This window comes from Natrix helvetica (genome assembly GCF_964273705.1).
Source record: "Natrix helvetica genome assembly, chromosome: 2".
Lineage (NCBI taxonomy): Eukaryota > Metazoa > Chordata > Lepidosauria > Squamata > Natricidae > Natrix > Natrix helvetica.
The window spans coordinates 251,965,848-251,989,091 of NC_138552.1; the positions used below are offsets into that span (position 1 = coordinate 251,965,848).

Below are 23,244 nucleotides of genomic sequence, written 5' to 3' on the forward strand. Positions count from 1 at the left end.
CATTGATACCGCCATTGATCCTGACTCTTCAACTCCATTTGCAGAAATGTAGCCCCAAATTTACAAGGAACCTCCACCATGCTCTTCATTGTTGCCTGCTGACTCACTGTACCGCTCTCCAGCTTTTCAGTAAACTGCTTCCTGTTTCAGCCACATCTTTCTAATTTTGATTCCAGTCCAGAGCATCTGCTGCCATTTTTATGCACCCCAGTTGAGTCATTTAGTCTCATTTCTACTTTGGAGGTATGGCTTTTTGGCCACAATTCCTCTTCTGGCCAGACTTCTCTGGATAGTAGATGGGTGTACCTGGATCCCTCATTTCTGCAGTTCTCTGCCAATGGCACTGCTAGACATCTTCCGATGTCCAAGGTAAGCAAGCCTGATGTATCTTTCATCTGCTGCATTGTTTTCTTGGCTGACCACTGTGTCTACGGTCCTCAATGTTACCTTTGTGCTTCTGCAAAAAACCTTGCACAGCACATTCTGAATCCCCAGTCTGCTTTACAATCTGCCTGACAATTACTTTGTTGACGCAATATAACTACCATGTGTCTTGTTTCTGTGTTCAGTTTTGCCATGGTTTATGACCTGTGACACGAAACTGTCTTCCACAACTTCAGCAGCAGAATTTGGCTCTTCCTCACCCAGTTTTAAGCCTCCTGCACTGTCATTTGTTTCAGTTAATGACTGTGTTTCAACCTACATATGGAATTGATTATGTTTAACACCTGCTTGGTATAATTGGTTAATCTGCTAATCCTCCAAAATCCCTGGTTTTGGGATGTGTACAAGTGTAAGAATTGAAGCTGATTTGAATCAAAAGGTAACCCACCCCAAATATTGATTTAATTTTGATTTTTCTTCTATTTGCTCACTTTGGCATTTTGTATATTGATCAAAATAAAACAATTAAAATATATTTTTGAAAGCATTATTTACAGCATTTTTGCACAACTGCCTAAAACGTTTGCACTGTACTGTTGATATTATCAGTATTCACTGTACAGATTTCTAGATTTGAAAGGAGAAAAGGTGATTCAGGGGCGCTATACTTGACTGAAATTCCTTAAAGAAACTTATCTTTGATGCATTTAAGGAATGACAACAGTTGCAACATGCATGCTCATGCACACTTCAAATTACCTTTCACCTCCAAATCTCATTCCTGCACAGCCCATGTCTCCCACATTTGTTTTGAAACCACTGCCATTCCTTGCTATATGCCATGCTAGATAGAACTTAACCAAGTTCAAGCCTAGAAGGTAAAAGTTGCTACTTTTGCTATGCCTAAACACAGCCTTCATTTGGAGTCTAAAAGGTACAAGGATTAATTTCAGAAGTAGACACATTAAAAAACAATGTATAAGCATTCAAAAAATGATTTAGACAATGTGAGTTAATTATTTTTTATTGGAAAACAAATATACAACTTGGAATGGATTTGAGGCAAGTTGTGCCATAAGCGGATTCTTTTTAAAATAAGTGGCTGAACAAAAGTTTTTAAAAGCATAGTAACTATAGAAGAAAATGTCTTCTGGTACATGACCAGGAGTACAAAAAATAGTGTACGAGTACCTGGATAATACACCCGTTTTGCAATAGTGCAAACTTTTTAAAGTTCCATATTGTTGACTGTCCATAGTCCACAGAGTTAAGACTACATTTCAACAACATGCTAAATTTCCTAAAATAACTAATTTCAACAGGCATAACCTAGATGATCCCTCATTTAACCAACACCATCTAACTTTAGAAGTGTGGAAGGGCTTAAATATCCAGAGTAAGCCACATGCAAACATTTGTTACTTTGATCATTTTCCCAAAATATCAGGATGACAGATAAAGGGGAAAACATGGAGGAATGAGTTTGTTACTATACATGCATCTCTCTCAACAGAAGGGGAAAACCTTTTACAGATAAGTTACAAACAGAGAAAAAGGCAAATAAACAATTTGTACAAGAAATTTAACACATTCTGTGCAGCGTCTTCACTTTGCTGTCATCATTTGTACAAACTCTGTAGAAGAAAAAAAGATGATAATGTCATTCAAGTATCTGTGTAAATAGTCAAAAAAAAAAAACCCAGGCAATCTGCCATTTTAGCCAATAAATTTATGCCATTTAGCTACCATCTTGTTCTCTGTATATTTGTGCAGTGCTTCTCACCATTTATGGATTTCAAGAGTAGGTTCACTTTAGTAAAATATTATTTTGAAATAATTTTTAATCATGTTTCATTCATTTAATTAGTAGTAATTCTTTCTAATACACGAAGAATTCATATAAAAAGCAATGTCAGTTGTTCACCAATATTGTTATCAACTGTTTCTTAAGGTACCTAACTAAAATACTGAGCCTTGTTATGTCCAGAATTTGCTGGTTACTCAATGCTTTATCTTTTAAGTGTCACATTAAAATACATTTTCCAGATACAATTGTCAAGGTTTCTATTTAAGTAATTTAAAAAACTGCAACACTACAAATGTTTTAATTTAAATATCACGAAGTATTATTAGACAGGCCACCTTCATGTTTGTGCTCTAGTTTTTACAGATCCATAACCAATTTATCAAAAACTGCTACATAATGAAATTTTTTTTCTTAAGCAAAGGCCTAAATACAGTATAAAACCTATAATTTACCTCAAACGTCTTTGTTCAAGCATAATTGAAAGCAGAGAAAGAAACCAATCTCTTTAATAGTGCTAAATAACTGGCTGTCAGAATCCTTGCTGATATACTGCAAGCCCTACTGGCATATCTTCTGTCTCACATCAAATAAAAACGAATACTTTTGATCAGATCTATGTTTTAATGTTATTTCTGGCCAGATAAACATGCACTTCAATATTTATAACATAAAATATTTTTGAAGGATTATAAGTAATTAAGAACCATAAAGCCTGCAAATAGCACTTTTCTATTTTTAGTTCCAATTAAAACTTTACACCGACACTTTGCAGATATATTTAGCACAAAGACATGATTTACTCCAACTATTATTGTTGCAGAGAATCCCTGTTTCTAAAGAGAAAATAAAATGATGCCAATCTTCTGATATCACATTGGGAGTATGAGAATACTAACATCTTTATTTGATTAGCCAGATGCTAGAAAAAGACTGTTTACCTGATTGCCAATTAATTTATTGCAACTTTGAAATTATGTGTTATGAGAAAAAGTTAGATTAGTTGGATTCTAACAGTGCTATTCCTTTGTATTATCTCTCCATTTTTAATGCAAGCTCTCAAAAGGAGAAACTGAATATTGCAAATAGTTTTACTGGGTTTTTCAGACTGCCAAATGCAAAAAAAAAAAAAAAAGCACATCCTCTAGCCAACAGAAAATAACGTGTTTTTTACTGCTTTTAGCCATTTTATAACTTCTTTGGCCTTAATTATGCAGGTGTGTTAAGGTCAGTGGGTTTGATTGTTTGCTAACAGGTTCAAGACAACTTATGTTACTAAAAACAATGTATAACTTTTACCTTCATAGTTTACTTGACCATCACCATCGATATCTGCTTCTCTAATCATCTCATCAACTTCTTCATCTGTTAGCTTCTCTCCAAGATTTGTCATCACATGGCGAAGTTCTGCTGCACTAATATAACCGTTACCATCCTGGAAAACATTTGGTAGTCACTTTAATTATATTACATTGCTTTAAACTCATATTTTAACAATTACTCAATCAGAAATAACTTGCTTCTACTGCAAAGAACAGTTGAAGAAGTTAAGACAGTTATACAGTTAATTATTGTTCCATTCTTTTTGAACTCTTATATATGCATACTTAAGAAAGCTTTGTTTTTAGACTGTATTACAGACCTAACTATTTACTGACATTATTTGACATTATTAGTTACATACTTTAACTGGGTTGGCAGGAATGAAAAAAGTGCACTATTATTGGTAGCACTAACTCTTCTAAAATTTTATAGAAGATTTGTCTGCAAGTTAAGAAGGTTTGCATTAAAAGTCAAATGTAATTCCCTGAAAACAATATGTCATTGCTCACTGGCATTAGTACAGAATTTGTTCTTATCAAAGTGAAAATTTCCTTTGGTTAAGGCACACAGTACTTTGAAAACTTATCAAAATATCTGGAATACCTTATCAAATACACGGAATGCTTCTCTAATTTCTTCCTCACTGTCTGTGTCCTTCATTTTTCTTGCCATCATTGTCAAAAATTCTGGGAAGTCAATTGTACCATTACCTGGAAAATAATTTATATATTAATACAATTCCTTTCAGTTACATTCAAGTGTTAATGGTGATTAAATTTTAACTACTGAATAATTTTAAATAAAATTTACCATCAGCATCTACTTCATTGATCATGTCCTGTAATTCTGCTTCTGTGGGATTCTGACCAAGTGACCTCATCACTGTCCCCAATTCTTTTGTTGTTATTGTGCCATCTCCATCTTTGTCAAATAGTGAAAAGGCTTCCTTGAATTCTGTAACACAAAAGAGGAAACCATATATATGTATATGTGTATATGTGTATATGTGTATGTATGTATGTATGTATGTATGTATGTATGTATGTATGTATGTATGTATATATATATATATATATGTGTATGTATATATATATATATATATATGCAAACCATTCAACTTATTTTTATTTAAATTTTAATTCAATTGCTCAAAAGCCAATGTAAGGGATAAGAGAGTGAGTAAAACGAATGAAATCCAAGCACATTACATCAGAGTAAAAACGCATACTGCTTTCAATAGGATATTGTGTGCCTGATAGTTTCAAATTTTATGTAATTAATTTCCATTTGGGATGAGTCAACTAACTATTTTTTTTTAAATTAGTGAACCTTGGCTAAACTTGAAAACATAAACAGGATTAACCCAGGTTAGTTTGCAAACAAAAAACACCATACAATATCAAATTAAAATTAAATACAGCAAAATAATCAAGAAGACATTATTTTTATACTCTTGCCAAGAAAGCTATATGGCTAAGACCACGAAACCATTGTTAAGATGAATGTGACTAAGAATTATATGATAGTTTTTTCCCCACCTTTTCTCCAAGTTTCAGGAAAAGAAAAGGGATTTAAAAAAAACCATGCACAGTTCCAAAGGAAGATACTTTTTTTGAAAATGTGAAGTCCCTTTATTACCATCAGATAAAAAATCCTTCTGTCACTTGATGCTCAGAAAGCTACTTCCATAATGGAGATTAGTATATCACTTCTCTTTCTTTTAAAGCTCCCAGATATCGTTTATACTCTTATCTAACCTCTCATGTTCCCTATCTTTAGTCCTTCTTGTTTTGGGGCCCTGAAAAAAAAAATCCAATGCCAAAATAGCATCTACTGTAGTCACTTATGTGTGAGCTAGGCAGATATATAAATTTGTTTAATATTATTTAATAAATGCACAAAATCATCTAAATCTCACAGCACCCACTACAAAAAAGTCAAACCCCTTTTTTTAAAAAAATGGTAGTGCTTACATCAGGGATTCTCAAAGTTAGCAACTTTTAAGTATCTAGGCCAACTCCCAAAAATCGCCTATCAGCATGGCTGACGGGAGAATTTTGAGTGCTGAAATCCAGAAAACTTAAAAGTTGCCAAAGCTGAAGAACACTGACTTATTTTAATGACGTTTCAGCTTGCTTCAAAGAAATTTTCATCATGGAAAATGGAAGCAACAAAATAAGATATTCTGCAATTATTTACGGTCTTTTAGTCATTGAATTCTTGAATCAATTCAAACTTCAACTACCAGTTTCACAGGATTTTGTTTTCTCCATCCCGACTATCCCTTTTAACTTTAGTTTTTAAATTCTGATTTAGGAAATCTCTTTTGAATAACCACATTTTTCCCATGCAAAGTATTGTGATTATTGTTCAAGTCTTTTACATTTCTATAGCTTAGTAGTTGGACGAACATGTTTTAATATTAATCCAATTAATACACCTCTTATTGGATCAATTACACTTAAGCCTTATTTAGCTTTAGAACGTATTATAATACCTAGCCAAAATAAGTAAAGTGAACTATTGCCTAATTGGTTTTAAGTTACCACTAATACCAGTAGGAAAACAATTTGCTTGCTACACTATGTTATCAGGGAAAAACAATATATAACCAAAATTGTTTTTTGTAGTTAAATTTACCTATATATAGGAGCATCCTGTTCTGAATGTGAAATTTACTTCCTTGATTATCACTGATCCACACATTCCCATTATTTTTATATTTCCAAACACTAGTTAATTTATCACAGCATGGAGCTTAAACTTTTTGTATTTGATGCTTGAAGTATTATAATTCTCTCTCCACAACATAAATGTCTCCATTTTTAATATGAATCATACAAAACTATTATCACTTATGCAGGGATAGCGCGTTTCAATATTTAAAACTACAGAATGTACCAACTGTTTGATTAAACCAAGGACAGAAGCTATAGGACCAGGGTGTCAAACTCAAGGTTCAGGGACCAGATCCAGCCCGCAGGGTGCTTAGATCTGGCCCACGGGGCCACCCTGGAAACATTGAAGGACTGGCCCGCAGTACCTCTGTCATCGAAAATGGAGCTTGGGAGGGCTGCGTGTGGCCCTCCCAAGTCCATTTTCACTGGCAGAGGTTGCAGGAGGCAAAAACAGAGATCGGGAGCCCATTTTCACTGGCAGAGCACTTGTGCCACCCCTGACACGCGTGATGTTGAGCTGGCCATGCCCACACTGGGAAAAAATGACTTATGATGATTTTTCACACTTGGTACAACCTTTGCAACATCCACATGGTCACGTGATCAAAACTTGGGTGTTTGGTAACTGACAAGTATTTATGACCCATGAAGTGTCAAAGGATTATCTGATCACCTATTGCAACATTCTGACAAAGAAAGTCAATGGGGATGCCGGATTCACTTAACCATATTACTAACAACTGCAGTAATTAATTTAACAACTGTGGCAAGAAAGTTCATAAAAATGGGGTAAAACTCACTTAACTGTCTTGTTTAATAATGGAAATTTTGGCTCAACTGTGGTTGTTAAGTCAAGAATTTGCCTAATATCCCTGTAAAGTGAACACAGTGGGAATGTGAAACGTGCTCTAGGGGTTGAAAAAGAAACATAAGGACCTCTAGATATAAACAATCAACAGATGGGAAAGTTTGTTAATGGTTTATCTAGTAGTAGCTCAATCTGGATAGCACAAAGCCTAGAAAGAAGAGATTCAAAACTTTCAAAGAGACTTTCTCTGGAAGAATTCACTAATAAAAGAGGACTGGGTTACTAAGACTTTATACTTTTTCTTCTTAATTTTTGCTTTAAAACATATTAAATTTACCTAATGGTTGCTTCTTCAATTACGTCCTACAGTATGTAGCTTGACAAGAAACTGGTTAACCATCAAGAAATAGGGTCAATACATATGGAATGATAGCACATAGAATACAAAACTGAAAGTAGTTTTGTAAGTATTCGTATGAAATGAATAAATAAGATTCAAACTGCAAAACAAATATATGAAGAGTAAATGTGTTGAGAGGAAAGGTTGGTTAGAGATGTGTCCTCTAAAAGTGGAGAAAAACTTAAAGTAGAAAGCTAACTATCAGCATAGAAGACCAAAAATGGAATAGCAGAAACATAACCAACAGGAATAGAATAAATTAGATGTGTGTTTATTTTTTCCCCTATATATCACACCTTTCGTTACTTTGGCTTTCTATTATTTCTAATTCCTTTTTGGCTGAGAATGCTATAATGTATTATTCCCATTTGGGTATAGATAATAGTTGCTATTAGCAATTACTCCTACTAAGTAAGTGGGGGGGGGAGAGGGAGAATCACAGGCTATCTTCAAATACATTGGACTGTGCCTCTTTCTTGAGACAAAAAAACAGAGCCTTGTTATGGGACTGGAACTTTTACCAGGTAATCTTTCATTATTGCCTATGAATTAAAAAGATATCAAAATAAGACCTTCCTAAGATGTACCAACAAAAACTATGGGTTTCTGAAAAGACTAGTAGAAAAGTTATATTGCTATGGGAGAAATTTCTAATACTAGAATTTCTAATTCTAGGTAGGATGTCAAATGTGACTATACTGTAAACCCCAGATCTTGATTAACTTTTTATGCCAAGTTATTTTCCCAGTTCAGAGCTACTCTGGAATAAGAAAGTAGGCACATTTCATCTGGAGAGAGAAACTAGCATAATAGCAGTTTCACTCAGCATCTTATTCACATTTTAAATACACAATTGAATACAGTTTCAATGAATCTAGGTTAATAGTATGCACAATTTTAATAAGCCTATCTAATTAGGTTTGAATTATCTTGGGATATTTGTAATGTTTTAAGATTTAATTTTTTTAACATATGATAATTTATTGATTTTAATGGCTTAACTCTGGTTATGATTTAGCTATCAATTAAATAAATTACTTTCCATATTGAAGTTAATAAATTTCTATCAGCCCAACTACCATATTTTTCGGAGTATAAGATGCACCTTTTTCCCTCAAAAAAGAGGCTGAAAATCTGGGTGCGTCTTATACACTGAATACATTTTTTGCCTCCCAAAACCTCACCCCCTTCACCAAAATGGCCGTGCATAGCTTGTAGGAGGCTTTCAGAGAGCTTCTGGGGGCTGGGGAAAGCAGAAATGAGGAAAAAACAGCCCATTTTTTGTTCAATTTTGCCCCTCCCCCGGCAGCCCCCAGGAGCACTCTATAAGCTTCCTAATGCCCCCCCTTTTTTGACAAAAAACAGGCCCGTTTTTGCAAAAAACTGGCTGTTCTTTGCTCATCCCCACCCCCCCAGGAAGCCTCCTGAGGGCTATTCATGCCCTTTTTTTGAAAAACAGGCATGAAAAACGTTTTTGGGAGTCTTATACTCCAGTTCGTCTTATACTCCAAAAATACGATAGGTAAATCAAATAGAAAATACAACTAGACCAACTAAATCTATTCAATTAAGGCTACATTATAAGAATCTTGCAAGTCTGACACTTTTAACCACTTGATCAATTAAGGCGGATCCTTCCTAATTTTCTTTCTTTAATGCTAATTCCATTTCAGCTACATTAGAGCACCAAAGTAACTGTTTAACTGGATTGTAATAGATTTTTATCTCTTCAGTGTAACAAACATTCTAACAGAATATATAATATGCTTTGAAATGACACTATTCTGTTTTATTATTTTAGCAATTCCTTTAAATGTTAAACTAAGGAACAAATATAAGATGAGATATAAATATAGAATTACATATAACTGTGATCCATAAATATATTTCTGGATCAACCTTTTGAGATTTGCAAGCAGGAGGTGGATCTTATTTTTGTTATTCCTCTTCTCTTAAGAGTAGCAAACATCCATATTAAAATTTGCTTAAGGAGAGTACATTTATGGTCACTGTGAGCAAATTGAGTAAGAATCTATAGAAATGGCATTTGCAAATACCATTTTTTTCCTCAAGGAATATAACCCAAATGTACCCATCCAAAGATACTTTTACGTATCTATTTAACAGAAAGTAACAAAGAATATATGCTCCTTCAAAAATTTTGTGTAAGGAGTGCAGGCATATACTAATATAAAGAAGTGATATAATTCGTGCAGTTCAAACTTTAGGCATGCAGGTAATGCAATATTCTTATTTCAAGTTTAAGAATTTCCTGTAATTAAATTATAGCTATCTGTAGAATTGTAAACATAGTAGTTGAAGTTGCCAGTTATGAATAAAAAGAATTCAATTAGACAAAATATTCAAATTCTAGCATTATACTTTTATTGAAATCTATTGAAATTGCACATTAACACCATAAGTAATATAAATTTGGCATCTCACCTGCGATCTGCTCTTCTGTCAGTTGATCAGCCTAGAATATGTAAACATAATGATGTTAATATATCTTGGCAAACTAGTTTTATATTTACCATCCTTACTTTTTTTTTGCAGAATATACAAAAGGCTCTACATTCAGGCTTATAATTCTGAAAACAAAGCAAACACTCTAAAAGGGAATGAAAAGATAAAGGAACTTTGAGAATACAGAGCCAGAATCAAACTATAAATAAGACATTTAAACGTAGCTATATTTGATCTGTACTGTTCCTTGAAAGGAGAGAATAAGCAATTGCATCCTGCATAGTGCTCAATATCTTTTTCAGCCCAATATTGAAAAACAAATGCAAACCACTGAAGAGTACTGTAGTGCTATTTTCTGCTGATTTGGTTGCTTAGTAAGACAAGTAAATGGTCTTAGGAAGGCTTCACCATGACAAAAAGTCGCAGCTTCAAGCCACAAAGACAGCCCAACACCTTTGACATTGGTGGTCTAATTACTGGGGAAAAAAACCCAAATGGCTCCAGTCAAATGATGGCTATAGCTGAATTCCTTATATAGAGAAAATAAAACAAGTTCTATACAGCCAGCAGTCCTCAGATCAACAGTAAGGAGAGACTTACCAAGTACCTCTATTACCTCTTCTATTAAATAGTAGCTTTAAATTACAAAAGCAGATTCACTCGGTATGAATTTAACTTCATTCTATTCATGTCAGTGGACTCTAAACCAGTGGCCCCAACCTTTGAGCACCAGGGACTGGTTCCATGGAGAGGTTTTTCCACGGACTGGAGGGGGCGTGGTTTTGCATACTGCCTGCATCCCACAGATGGGGCTTCACTTGTTTGCTGGTTTCTGGCATGCCACAGACCGGTGCGGGTCCATGGACCAGGGTTTGGGGACCCCTGCTCTAAACAGAGCCACTCAGATTTTCAGATTACACAATTTGGCAAAATGCATATGAGCTGTAATAAAAGTTATAAGAAATCAGAAAAAAAATGATTTTGCAACTAGTCAATATGTGAAATAATGAGAAATTGGTCACTTTCACTATCTATGGATAAGCAAACAAGCAAGCTGGTTAAATAAGGTAACTTTAATTACAAGATAGCACTCTGCTGCATATTATAAAATTTTAAGACTCAATTGCACAATTTTGCATAAACACCTGTAATTGTGTTTGGAAAATGTACTGGATACTTTGCCAAAATATGTTAATTTGCACCTATGCAACAGGATGCTAACAATACTTATGATACTATAATGTAGAGCAGATTTACCTCATAGAAAATACAGAATATAGCATATACAATACTAATCCTGAGCATATAACAATTCAGGAAATCTGCTCTTATAAAGAATAATGCAATTTCCTATGAAATGCTCTCCTGAAGTAAAATGGTTTGAGACAGTTTCCTCAAGCATGACACTTTAGCCAATATATATTGAATTTTAAACAACCCTAACCCTTCTGAATCAACTATGTAACTTTACCTTAACATCTTTAGAGACTATCAGCTTACACATATATTGCCTAAACTTTTCAGTATACTAAAATAAAACTCTGCAGCAAATTTGACAGCTCAAGTTAAAAAAAAAATCTAAACAATCAGTTAGTTGGGAGCTTGTTTGTGAAACTAATGGTTGACAACCGAGTCTGGCTGTAATTTTTCTCTATAAACAGTTCAGTATATTCAAATCCTACTTAAAATGACCAATAACATGCCTAATATACAAGACATGCATTACATCCCATTTCACTGTATCATACAAGGACTGAAATGTAGATTCCCAATGTTCTCTAATGGGCAAATCAATATGGAAAATTTGAAACATTAAGGCCTGGAAAAGCAAGTAGAAAATGGCTGTTAGGATTCTCAGAATGTTCTCTGCATTGCATAGAGATGAAAAATAATAAGTGAGGCTGGAACATCAATGAAATGTGATTGTTTTAATCACATATACTTGAACCGAAGATCAATCTTATTTTTAAGGATTATCAACTTATCTTTTTTGCAAACTTCAACTGAAGTTGAGGAAATTTAATTTACATGTTCATTCTGTCTTGATAATATAGAACAAAGGTATCTCTTAAAACTCCCATATTTTGAGTCTTCCAACAAATAAGGATTTATGGAGTCTGAATAGGTTTCACTTTATTAAGACTTTAGAAAAAGATTTTATGAGTTACAGGATATGCAGAACAAAAGAAAATATGGAAATCAGAACTAGGAAGGGAAAAAGATGCAGTAACTTTCATGAATTAAAAGCATTGTACCACTATACTGAGCCCAACACTTCTATCATGCTTCTAAATAAAGCTGTTTTATTAATTTATCTCTTTAATATTATTCTATTTATATTATATTGTATCCACAACATATTTTTATTTTGTGTAATCTAAATTATTGTGATTAAGCAGTACATTAATAGTCACAACCTTTAGGATTTAATACTTAGGTATTCTAGCGACAAAATAGAAGCAGCTTTTTCAAATCTTGAAACACTATATATAGCTGACTACACTGGTCATTTTGTTCATGCTCGTACAGCTCAGGTTGGAGCTGAAATTATGCAAAGTTAGGCAATTGGATATATTTCTGAAGTTTTCAACTACAACGCCCATAAATACAATTATGCTGCATATTAAGGCTTTAAAAACTGCAATATAAATCATTGTTTATTAAGTAAAGTTATACAAAGATTGTGAAAGGACTCTTCCCCAAAACTGGTAACAGCATTCTCTGGAAGGCTCAAACACTTTAAGGACTTTATAAGGTACTTTCCACATATATGTGCACACACTGCAACTCTGTCCGAAGTACCAATAGAAACTCTGAACAAGGATGAATGCAGACTCACTTAAGTTGGAGAAGCCTCTAAAACAGCTATTCAGAAGCTTCGGAAAGATGCAGCTGTTGCAAACCTTCAAAAAGTTTTCTATAGCCATGTCAGACATCAAACTACCCACTTACCCATACTTAATGAATTAAAGGGGGCAGACAAGCAAAGGAAGTTATGTTAGTAAGTAAAACAGCTGGAGAAAAAAATCTTAAGCGCTGTACAGTATCATCACTACTATCACCTCACTTAACATAGCTTTAGTAGGGCATCTCCTGAAGGCCCATAACATAAAATTGCTACTAGATATCCAGCTGTGGCTGTCAATTGATAGAACCATATTCTGCAGTAGATGTTTACATCCCTAACTACCTGCAAATGTATTCTATGAGTTGGAAGACTCCTCTCTTCCAAGGAGATTTGAGGGTACAACAATTAAAGAAAAATAAAATCCTGTTGTGTAATTTAAAATATGCTGTCCTTCATTTCTACAATTGGTGCCTTCAAAGAAACTTAATCTAATGAAAGCAACTACAACTCATCAATGGTCAGGAATTAAAACTTAACAGAAAATTCTAGATCCACAATTAGAATTGAGTCAATGCTTTGACTCTTTTGTCACCCTTTTCATAAGGATTATAATAGAGCAATAGGAGGAGGAAGGGATATTAGATATGTTTTACTGCCTTGAGTTCCTACTAAAAGTAAATGTGGGATAAAAATAAAGCTTTATTAATTAAAACTAAGATGTCTAAATGCAGTATGTAAGCATAACACAACTGCATGGTATCAGATATCATAGGCAACGTAAAAATGTTTAACTGAAAAATATGCATTCTGACAGTGGGTTGGTTCTTCAACAGTTGTATAATTGCTAATATAAGGACTAGGCACATGAAAAATGAAACAAATAGTAAAATTGATGTTAGATAAACGACCCATCTATTCAAGAATAGCTCTATCAATATATAACAAGCAAAAAGTGCTTTAGCAGACATTAGAAGTGAATTATTCAGTTATTGCTATCAATTACTCAAATCTGCCTTTTACACTATGTACTTCATTCTTCCTTGCTGGAAGGAATCACTTGTGGCCTTCTACAGAGGCATAACTGCACTATGGCCTACAGATAAATGTTCATGACAAATTCTAGATTCCCAGGTGAAACTCTGTTGAGATCTTGATTTCTCCCTAGAACGCAAAGCAAGAATCTGAAACTTTATCCAAAAAATCCACAAGGCTGAGAGCAACAGAAATAATTCTATAATAGAAAACATTCAAGAAATATTTCAGCAATTCTAAAAAGGTCCAAAACAGGCTAAAGCCTCTTAAATTCAAAGTCCCACGGGGAAAGCAAATATCTTACAGCTTTCATGGAAAATGAAATAACACATCCCTGTAATATAATTTTATGCTTTCAAAAAATCCTCACATCTATGATAAAATGTATATTTTATCATATTTATATAAAAATATCTCTACTTAGTCAATAATTCTAACTTGAATGTACATTGTTTATTCACTCCATTTTAAGAATTCTTCAATATGGAGTCTTCAATTGGTCATTTAACTCATATTTAGATTAAGATGCAAAGTGTCATAAATATGGAATCATTACAGAAAGGCTTTAATACTTCTAATCTCTAGAAATAAACCCTGCTACAGATAAGGAAGTTAAATTCCTACATGTTAGCATAACATGTTTTTAGCCTGGTAGCTAGGATTTTTCCAAACTCCAGCCAAATATTTATATTCTAAGCTTTGCTTTAAAGCAATCTATCACAGCTTATGGAGGCCATTCTGAAGAGCTGTTATCATTGAGGTCATGTAGCAAAAGTAGAAATCTGTATATAGGTTACTTGCACAAATGTTTGCAAGTTGCTTAGAAAATCATCTGCATTCCTGAGATTCTTCTGTTCTTCATACTCCAATATTTCAGTGAAAAAAATATACAGTACAAAGATTTACACGCAGAGAACAAAAGATAGTTTAAATTCATAAATATTTATAACAGTCAACTTGAAATGTTCTGCAGGGTAACAGAAAATGAAGTGATTGGCTCTGTCTAGCTGCTGAGGATGTAGAAATTAGAATCCTCTGATACTGATGTTAAGAACATCTAAATTTATCCTGCTCTGAGATTCTATACTTTTTATGGCCACTGAGAAGTTTGTTGTCCTGGATAAACTTTCATTCAGCTTTAGTATCAAAACAAATCATTTATAATCATTAATCAAAAAGAAAAACATCAGTCATCTCAACTATTTCCACTCAAGAAGAGAAAATTCACTTTGAAAGGTGGAGCGAGCATTTATTTCAACATCCAGAACTCAGATTTAGCAGTAGGGCTTTCTTGCTCAATTCCCAGTCTTTTCAAATTTCAAGCACTTCTTTGCAGGTATGAAACTATATTACCGGTTAAGCATATTACTTGTTAAAATATAGAAAGTACAATCAAATCTTTTTGAAATGGAAGGTACAGTAAAATAGCAGCTTAGCATTGTGATTTTAAGGGTATTCCTTAGATTACCATATTTTCTTTACTGATGAAGTGTCTATATCCAAATCATACAACTTTCTGATGATTATTTCTCTTCATACTTAAAATTCATCAAAATTCCTTAATATGGCTTTATTTACGTTAACCTAGAAACCTCAGAGCAGAATGCACCCTTAACTCAACATCCTATCCCAAAAAGTCTGCACAGAAATGTTACAAGATCCCCCCCCCCGTTTTTACTGAGATTGCTATTTTAGCTTCTTGCAATTCCTGCAGTAGGAATAAAACTCTCTCTCTCTCCACACACAAATATTCCAATGTAGCTCCACGCTTTAACCCATTAGATTTTTTCCCCGTGGCGCGACTGCACCTTTTTACGTTAAATGAACCTTACTTTTCAGGGAAAGCAAAAACTTTGCACCTCTTTAAAAAAAAAAGAAAGCAAAGCGGTTTAAACTTCAGGTGTGATTTTTGCAAAGCCGATCCCCGCTTACTTTCTCCCCAAACATTCTCTGCGAACAGTAACTGCTCCCGATTTCCACCCTGCGCCACCCAAAAAAAACCAAGCCGGGGCGCCGTCACATTTCTGATAACTCCCGCCTCCCACCCGCGACGCCTCAAACGTTGCACGAGCAGCGGCGACAACTCGGTTGCTACAGCAACGCAATTTTACCCGCCCCCCCCCGCGCTTCCTACCGCAAACGGTGTTCTCAGGACACCCCCTTCCTTAAACGAATCTAACAAGGAAAGAGTTACCACAGACCTTCTGTTCCTTCCCCCACACAAACACTCTCCGCTCCCAGCATGGCGCCGAGAAAAGCAGTCGGCGTCCGTTTGAATTCTGAAGTCGACGTTGACACGAGCGCGCGAGAAAGTCGGACTTCAGCGCGCTCTTTCTCAACTGGTCTCAAATGTATCGGCTATCCTCCCATAGGATCGACACCCCCCCTCCCAACACACATGATGCCTACCCGGGTTCCCGCATCGCCCCACTAGTTTTAAAAAGTGACATTTTAAAGCAATCCATTCCTGTTTCTGCTGTTAACTACCGCGATCACGCCAAATCGCCCCACTTCCCTCCAACCGATCCTCGCCCTCCCTAGCCGCTTACTAACCATTGTGGCCTGGCGGCGATTACTGCAGGCTAAGGATCACGACTGGTGCCGCCTTGTTCGGCACAGAAGACAGGAGTGGCGCGCCGTCTGCTGCCTCTTCAGCTCCTAAAACCCAAACGCCTCAGCGATTCGCCTCACACTGAACGAAGCACGCCTGCCGGCAGCGCCTCATAAACCACTTCACTGCTTTCTGAAATCCATCCGCGCCTTCTCCTCCTCCCCCCCCCCCCTTACACCATAGCAAAAATGAAAAGCGCGCAATAAAGGAGATCCGGTTCCGCAACTAGCGTATCAACCGTCGCTCCCGCTATGTATTCCGTTCCTTCTCCACGAAGACACACGAATAGGTTCCTTTCCTTAAAGAGAAAAAAAGGGAATGGTAAAAAGTAGCTCTCTTGAAGTAAAATTGTCGAGTAGGGTTTCTTTATTTATTTATTAACGAGGGATTTTTTTAGCGCGGCGAAAGAAGATGGACGAAGGAAAACGTGTGAGTGAGTGAACAACGAACAGGCTCCTCTGATTGGTGGCTTCGTACCTGCAATGCGTCACTCGGGCATGCACAGTCTGGCTTGGGAGCCGTGCGCCCTCTATTGAGGAGTCCATGCGGGCGCGGGGGCGGGTGGGAGTGTTAACTGGTAGGCGGTTGGGGCCGCCTTTGAGTCTTGGGGAAACCGGCGCTGGCGCAGTACGGCGAGGGCTTCTCGCGGTGAATGCAAAGTTCTCGGGCCGAAGCCTTGACTAAGGGACGAGAGGAGTGAGCCTTCCTGGGGAAGAGGAAAGGGGATTTGCTGGATGGAAGATTGTGAGTGGCAATAAAGTCCTGGAGGGCAACATGCGAAGCAGACCAGTTTCCGAGCCTCAGTTGTTTGAGGATCGGGCTGGAGGTGGAGCCGAAATGCGTAGTGCGCCGTATCATCCTGCGCTCGCCAACGTTGCAAAAGCTGTGCAACCTCAAACACGCTTTCAGGGGAGAATCCAGCCCTATAAGTTTAATGGGATTTACTCAACATGCAGAGCCAGCTGCTCCTGCACCACTTTAGGCGGCTAACAATGCGACCAACATCCAATGGGGCTTCCTTTTTAATAACCCAACAACTGTGTCAACCCAACCGCCCAAATGTAGGTTACAGGCAAAAGCCTTGTTGGGTGGAAAATAAAGTTCGGAAGAGGCGAATAGATTTGCTGAGGACTTAGGTCGTCGGAACGAATGCCGGTCGTCTCTGTTCTTGGGAAGGATCATAGGGGGTGGAGGGTCCCATTAGAAATGATCGAATGGAGGTACAAAAGAAGACCTTGACGGGGAGCCACAAGGTTTGAATTAATAGAAAGCAGGGGCGTTCTCCTGTCACTGCAACTCTGCTCTCCCTTAAAGGGGGGAGACGGTCGGTCAGAGGGGTTTCGGTGGAGACCACTTACTCTTCTCCCCTGTCCATTTCATGTCAAAAGTTTGGATACACGTACCTTCTGTTACTGCAGTATGTAGCAGACGTGTGCGATGTGGGAAATGTGGTGGCTCACGTGCTTTTGTGCAATGCGAAGAGACGGAGGGAGCAAGTTGGATGCAGTAGTGATAGTAAAATATCGCCTAATCTGCCAATTGTTTTCTAGTGGAAAACAAGGCTGAAGAGAGAGGGCAAAGGCTGAGGAGAATTAAGAAGGTTGTCCGGGGTTTCCTATAGGAAGGGAAAACAATAATCTGTTCAAAAGACTTAAAAGAATTTTACACATTCTTTCCCTGGCGTACAAACTTGAATATTAGCTTCAGAGGCAGTTTGTAAAGTAGGTGTTGGCCAGTCTTGCTTTAAATATGTTTAATTCAATGTAGAAATTGTAAGGGTAATAGGGAGGGGAAGAGACTGAATGTTGTATGGTGTATGCATCTTTAGTAGTATGTGGACAAGAGTTGGGTGTATATATTGATTGTCAGTTAAATCGATATTGTCTCTACTTGGGAATCATGGCTGGTGAAAGGTGTCTTTTTAAATCATCAGATGTTGCAGCCAATATAGAGTGGGCTATATCTGTTTTTAGATTTTATATACATATATAAATAGCCTTGTAATTTGGTGGGTTAAACCGGTGAAGGTAAATAGAAATGCTGAAATCAGGATTAATTTGCAGACAACTGAATAGGTTTGATTTCCCGGCCCAATCAATACTGTTTTTGTCAATGTCCTATTAACATGTTAGATCATTGCCTCTTTGGAGCCAGTGAAATTTTGGCTATGTGTTATAGATAGAACAAAATGGCTGCAGTGGAAGAGCTTCTCCATTCACAAATACTGGGACTGAAATCAAAGCACATTTTCTGGAGTGTAAACACATGAAGTATAAAGCTGAGATGGAAATTCTATTAATTAAAATGAGGCCCAATTTATTAAGATGCTCCTGATCTTACTTTTTAACTCTGTACCACAGAAAACAAATGAGCCTAGTGGTCCTAGACCTCAGTCTAGTGCTGGCCTGAGCTCCTGGTGCCAAATCATACAACATAACAGAATACCTCTGTCCAGAAGGCATATGTCATGATATTCTAAGGAACATACAATCTCAAGAAGGAAGAGTATATATCAATAGAAAAAATGTCGTATGCCAAAATAAACCAGTTAATATAGAATAACATTTATCATGCAGAAACATTTGATTTAAACAATTACTTTTAATTTTTAGAAAGATTTTGGAGCCCTTAGGGAACTCAGAGTTATTCTTGGAAATAAACATGGTTCTGAAATTGTGCACTTCATTTTCAACATGACAGCATCCCAGTTAAAAATAATGTCTTTAAAAATCCAAATAAAAGGAGGAAATAAGCATACTGTGTACTGCAATGCCCATTGATGTCATGCTGAAGACTTAAAGGTTTAATTACAAATTCATTAGGAATTATATTTAAATTTTATATATATGTATGTATGTATGTATGTATGTATGTATTTGTGTTACAACCCCTGGTATGACTACAATTACAACATTTATATATATAAATATATATTCTCTTCCTGATAAGGAAGAGAACCCGTGGCTTAGTGGTTAAGACTTCTGCCTAAGATATATACACCCCGGGTTCTAATCCCAGTAAGGGTATGGCTAGCTGATGAGAGCTAATTAGCTCGAAATAGATCTATCCTAGTCTCCCTTTATTTATCAGTACAATTACAACACATTATATATATATATATATATATATATATATATATATATATATATATATATATATATATATATATATATATATATATATATATATATATATATATATAGTTATAGTTATAGTTATAGTTATAGTTATAGTTATGTGCTTTTTAAAGGATGAGGGAGATCTAAACAATCAGCAAGGTTTGCTGAATCGTTAATTCTTCATTTTGGGGAAAAATCTATATACTATAAAATTTACATTTCAAATAGATGCACATCTAGAATGCTATTAAGTTTAGCTGCAGAATTTAGTTATTAGCTACACAAATATTTGTGTGGCACATGTTTAAAAATCATAAAATAATGATATATAAGGATTTTCTATTAAATTTCTGAAAAATTTCTAAACGTTAGGCATTTTAAATAATTAATCTGTTTTCTAATGAAGCATTCATAAGTGATTAAAAGACTGTATTCTACCATGAATTGTATGCGTCATAATTTATTTTATGTATTAAATCAGCCTCATTTCATAATTTAATGCATATTTTACATATTTTAAATGTGCTTTGAAGTGCATCATGATTCACACAAAAAAGGCAGAACAATTATAAACAAAAATTGTAAATAAACATCTTACATATTTGTAAGTCTTTATGTCTTTAACTATTTCAATCTTACAAATGTAAGAGTCCCAAGTACTCAAAACATACAGTAAACCTCCATAATTGAGGTGGGCTTGAATCAGAGTTTCCGCATTTGACACTTTAACCATTATACCATACTTTCAGGATGCAAAATAAATGTACAAATAACAGTAGTAGTGTCATGATGGTCCATTGGGCCTCCTGGAAAGAGTTGGTCTATTCTAAAAAATAATAAATCTCCCAGAGATAGCATTCAGTTTAGTTTACTTTCAACACACTCTTCTCCTTTCAATCAAAATTGTTCCCCCCCCCTTTTTTTTTGAAATATGTTCCTTTTACATATAAATGCTTGCAGAGCAATAAAAGTACTTTGTGGGTCTACCTTCATGTTACTGCATTCTTGCAGAAATGGCATTTCTATTCGCAACATATCCACAAATTATATTGCTGCAGAGTTGTATTCAAGGTAAGGTACATTATTAAATATCAGTCGCTTAGTTGGATTTCTGCTATGTGTAAATGCATAGCTTGACAACTTCGGTTCTCTTGAAAGAAATGCCGATATCTAAACAAGCTTTTCAGATAAACATAGCATAATCACAGTTAACTGTATGGAGATGCAAAGAAAAGGGTTTCTGTTCTTTAATACTTCCACCAGATTTGGGGTGCAAAACTCTTGACAGCCCCTGGTTGGCAGCAAAATCAAGGAAATTTAACTCCTTGAGGCAATCTAATAGATATGTAGAAGGATAGCTTGCCTGACCTTCTTGTCTCCTTGAAAAGCCACCAGCATCAGTCCCTGTATGTATGGCAGTATTGTTAAACCTCAGCAAGTTCTAAGATGTGTGGACTTTAGCTCCCAGAATTCCCCAGATAGCATGCTGGCTGGGGAATTCTGGATGTTGACGTCCACACATCTTAAAATTACTGCAGCTGAAAAACACTGCACTATGGAATTTCCTCAGCCCCAGGAATTGCCAATAAACGATCCCTTCTCCTGGAAGCATAATTTATGCAATCAGAAAAGCAACCTATCAAATTATAAAAATGACCAAACTGAGAATCCCAAATTAAATACCATCTCGGACCCAGCTTGGAAAGAGAAAAATAAATGAATATCCCTGGATTTCCCTCTTACCAAATCAATAAACAAAGCAAGAATACAACTGAAAGCTATCGCCAAAATTGAAGACTTACACTGCAAATGGAAGAGCAATATGGTAGCTTATGGCACCTTTCTCAAAATACTATAAAGGCTTATGGGTTGTGTGAACACACAGCCAGTGCCAACAATATTTCATATGCCAGTATGGGGATTTGTGTGTACCAATTGGATTTGCAACCCATCAAGGAACTAGGAAAATAAAAAACGCTTATCAGACTATTGTAAGTACCCATAAGGTGTGGCCTAGGATTTTTTAAATTCCAGAAGCACCGTAGAGAGTGGTTCTCCAGTTTCCCATACAAATCCAGGTTAATTTTTGAACTTGAGGCAAAAACAAAACCACCACTTAACTGCCTTTCTGACAAAATAAATTAATGCCAGACATTTTACAAATTGTGACACCCCAAATTTTCTGCAGGAACCAGGCAACCCTGCTTTCATTACATGCATAGAGTGCTAAGTTGCTCTCTCTCTCTCTAAATAATATATTGCCTCATATATATCATGTAACTCAATAAGAAAATCTAAAAGGAAAAAAAAAGGTAAAAAAGAAAAAAAGTGCTAAGAACTGGCTTTTGGTATTCTTTACAGCAGTTACCAATACAATTATAAATTTATCTCTTACTCTAAGGACTAGGCTGTCCTTTAGTAAATGATTGCCTGGTTCACACTGTGACTAATGCAGAGCAAATCAGTGCTACATTCCCTTAAATATATTCTCCACACTGAAAAGTTGAGAACTAAAAAAAACCCTAGAAATGCATTTCTGGAAAATTGAACATGAATGTACTGCTGAATCAAGTAGTAAGAAGATTGCCCATAATTCTTATTTAGAACCCAAGAAATACCATAGAATTTGCTAATGGAAATCCTGCCCCTGTAGTTCGCCTGTTATGGTAGCTGAATTATCTCTGAGTGGTGGGGGTTAGGAGTGGATAGGCAAAGGTTCATTAAGCAAATCTTTGACTCCAGTAAACAGACAAATTTAATATTCTTTTTAAAGTGCTGGGTCTTGTATTCGTTAGCAGACACAGATTTTCAAGCCCTACTCGTATACATTGTCAATATATTATTATTTTTTCTTTTACCTTGTTCCTTTTTTCCCCTTTTTATAAAAACAAAACACCGCTGTTAAGATAATGTTTTTTTTAAAAAGCTACAGTTAAAAGATTTGGCCTCTTAATTCTTGTTTGTCATTCTTCTATCCTGTTCAACATGAATTTAAAATGAATTTGTCCTCATTAAATTGAATTTTTCAAATGAAGTTACAGCTGACATCTTCTGCCATTTGGGTCGTAGGTTATCATAGCGGAATGTCAGATAACATGAGGATTATGATGGATGGAAAGGCACACATAAATGTTTTAAATAAGTGAGTGCTAGAAAATTACTCACAAAATTCATTCCCAGACTTCGCAGAAAACCATTGCAGATCATTTACACTAGCTACTGTATATGCATCTGTTTTCAACTTGTAAACCCTTTTCTCTTCGCATGAAAGCAAAATAATGATAGATGGAATTTTAAAGTACACATCAGGAAGTTCACAGCCCAAATCTTTTTCATGCAAGCTATTATCAGTGGAGGGCAAATCCTACAGGTGCCTAATTTCAAGTTCTCCTCTAGGAAGGACATCCCTATAGAGCAATAGAATTGTAAAGCTAGAGCGTGGAAGCTCTTCGAAGTATGTAATTGTAGAGAAAGACTATGACCAATTTCCGTGTATCTGGGGCCACTTGATACTGGTATGAATCATGCAAATTAGTTTATAAATTACATATTTAAATTATATATAATCATGCAAATTAACCTGTAAGTTATATATTGAAATGGTATACATGGATGAAACAAACCAATTTAGCTTCAAACTGTGATATTTAAATTTAACAAAATGAAGTGTCAAATTGAAAAGCAGCAAAATGAACAGTCATAGAAGGCACCTCATAACTGCTGCTTCATTGATTTGATTTCTGCCTCCAAATCAGAGGTGGAGTACTCCCG

General features: G+C 35.7%; 1 protein-coding gene across 1 annotated transcript; it reads right to left on the minus strand.

The window, feature by feature from the left end:
* Positions 1-1,392: 1,392 nt before the first annotated feature.
* On the minus strand, positions 1,393-16,462 carry CALM2 (calmodulin 2). The gene is made up of 6 exons (XM_081941151.1): positions 16,297-16,462; positions 9,843-9,873; positions 4,322-4,465; positions 4,115-4,221; positions 3,488-3,623; positions 1,393-2,018 (listed from the first exon to the last, which is right to left on the minus strand). Exons 1-6 carry the CDS (start codon positions 16,297-16,299, stop codon positions 1,990-1,992), a joined length of 450 nt encoding a protein of 149 aa, XP_081797277.1. The 5' UTR covers positions 16,300-16,462; the 3' UTR covers positions 1,393-1,989.
* Between the last annotated feature and the right edge of the window lie 6,782 nt (positions 16,463-23,244).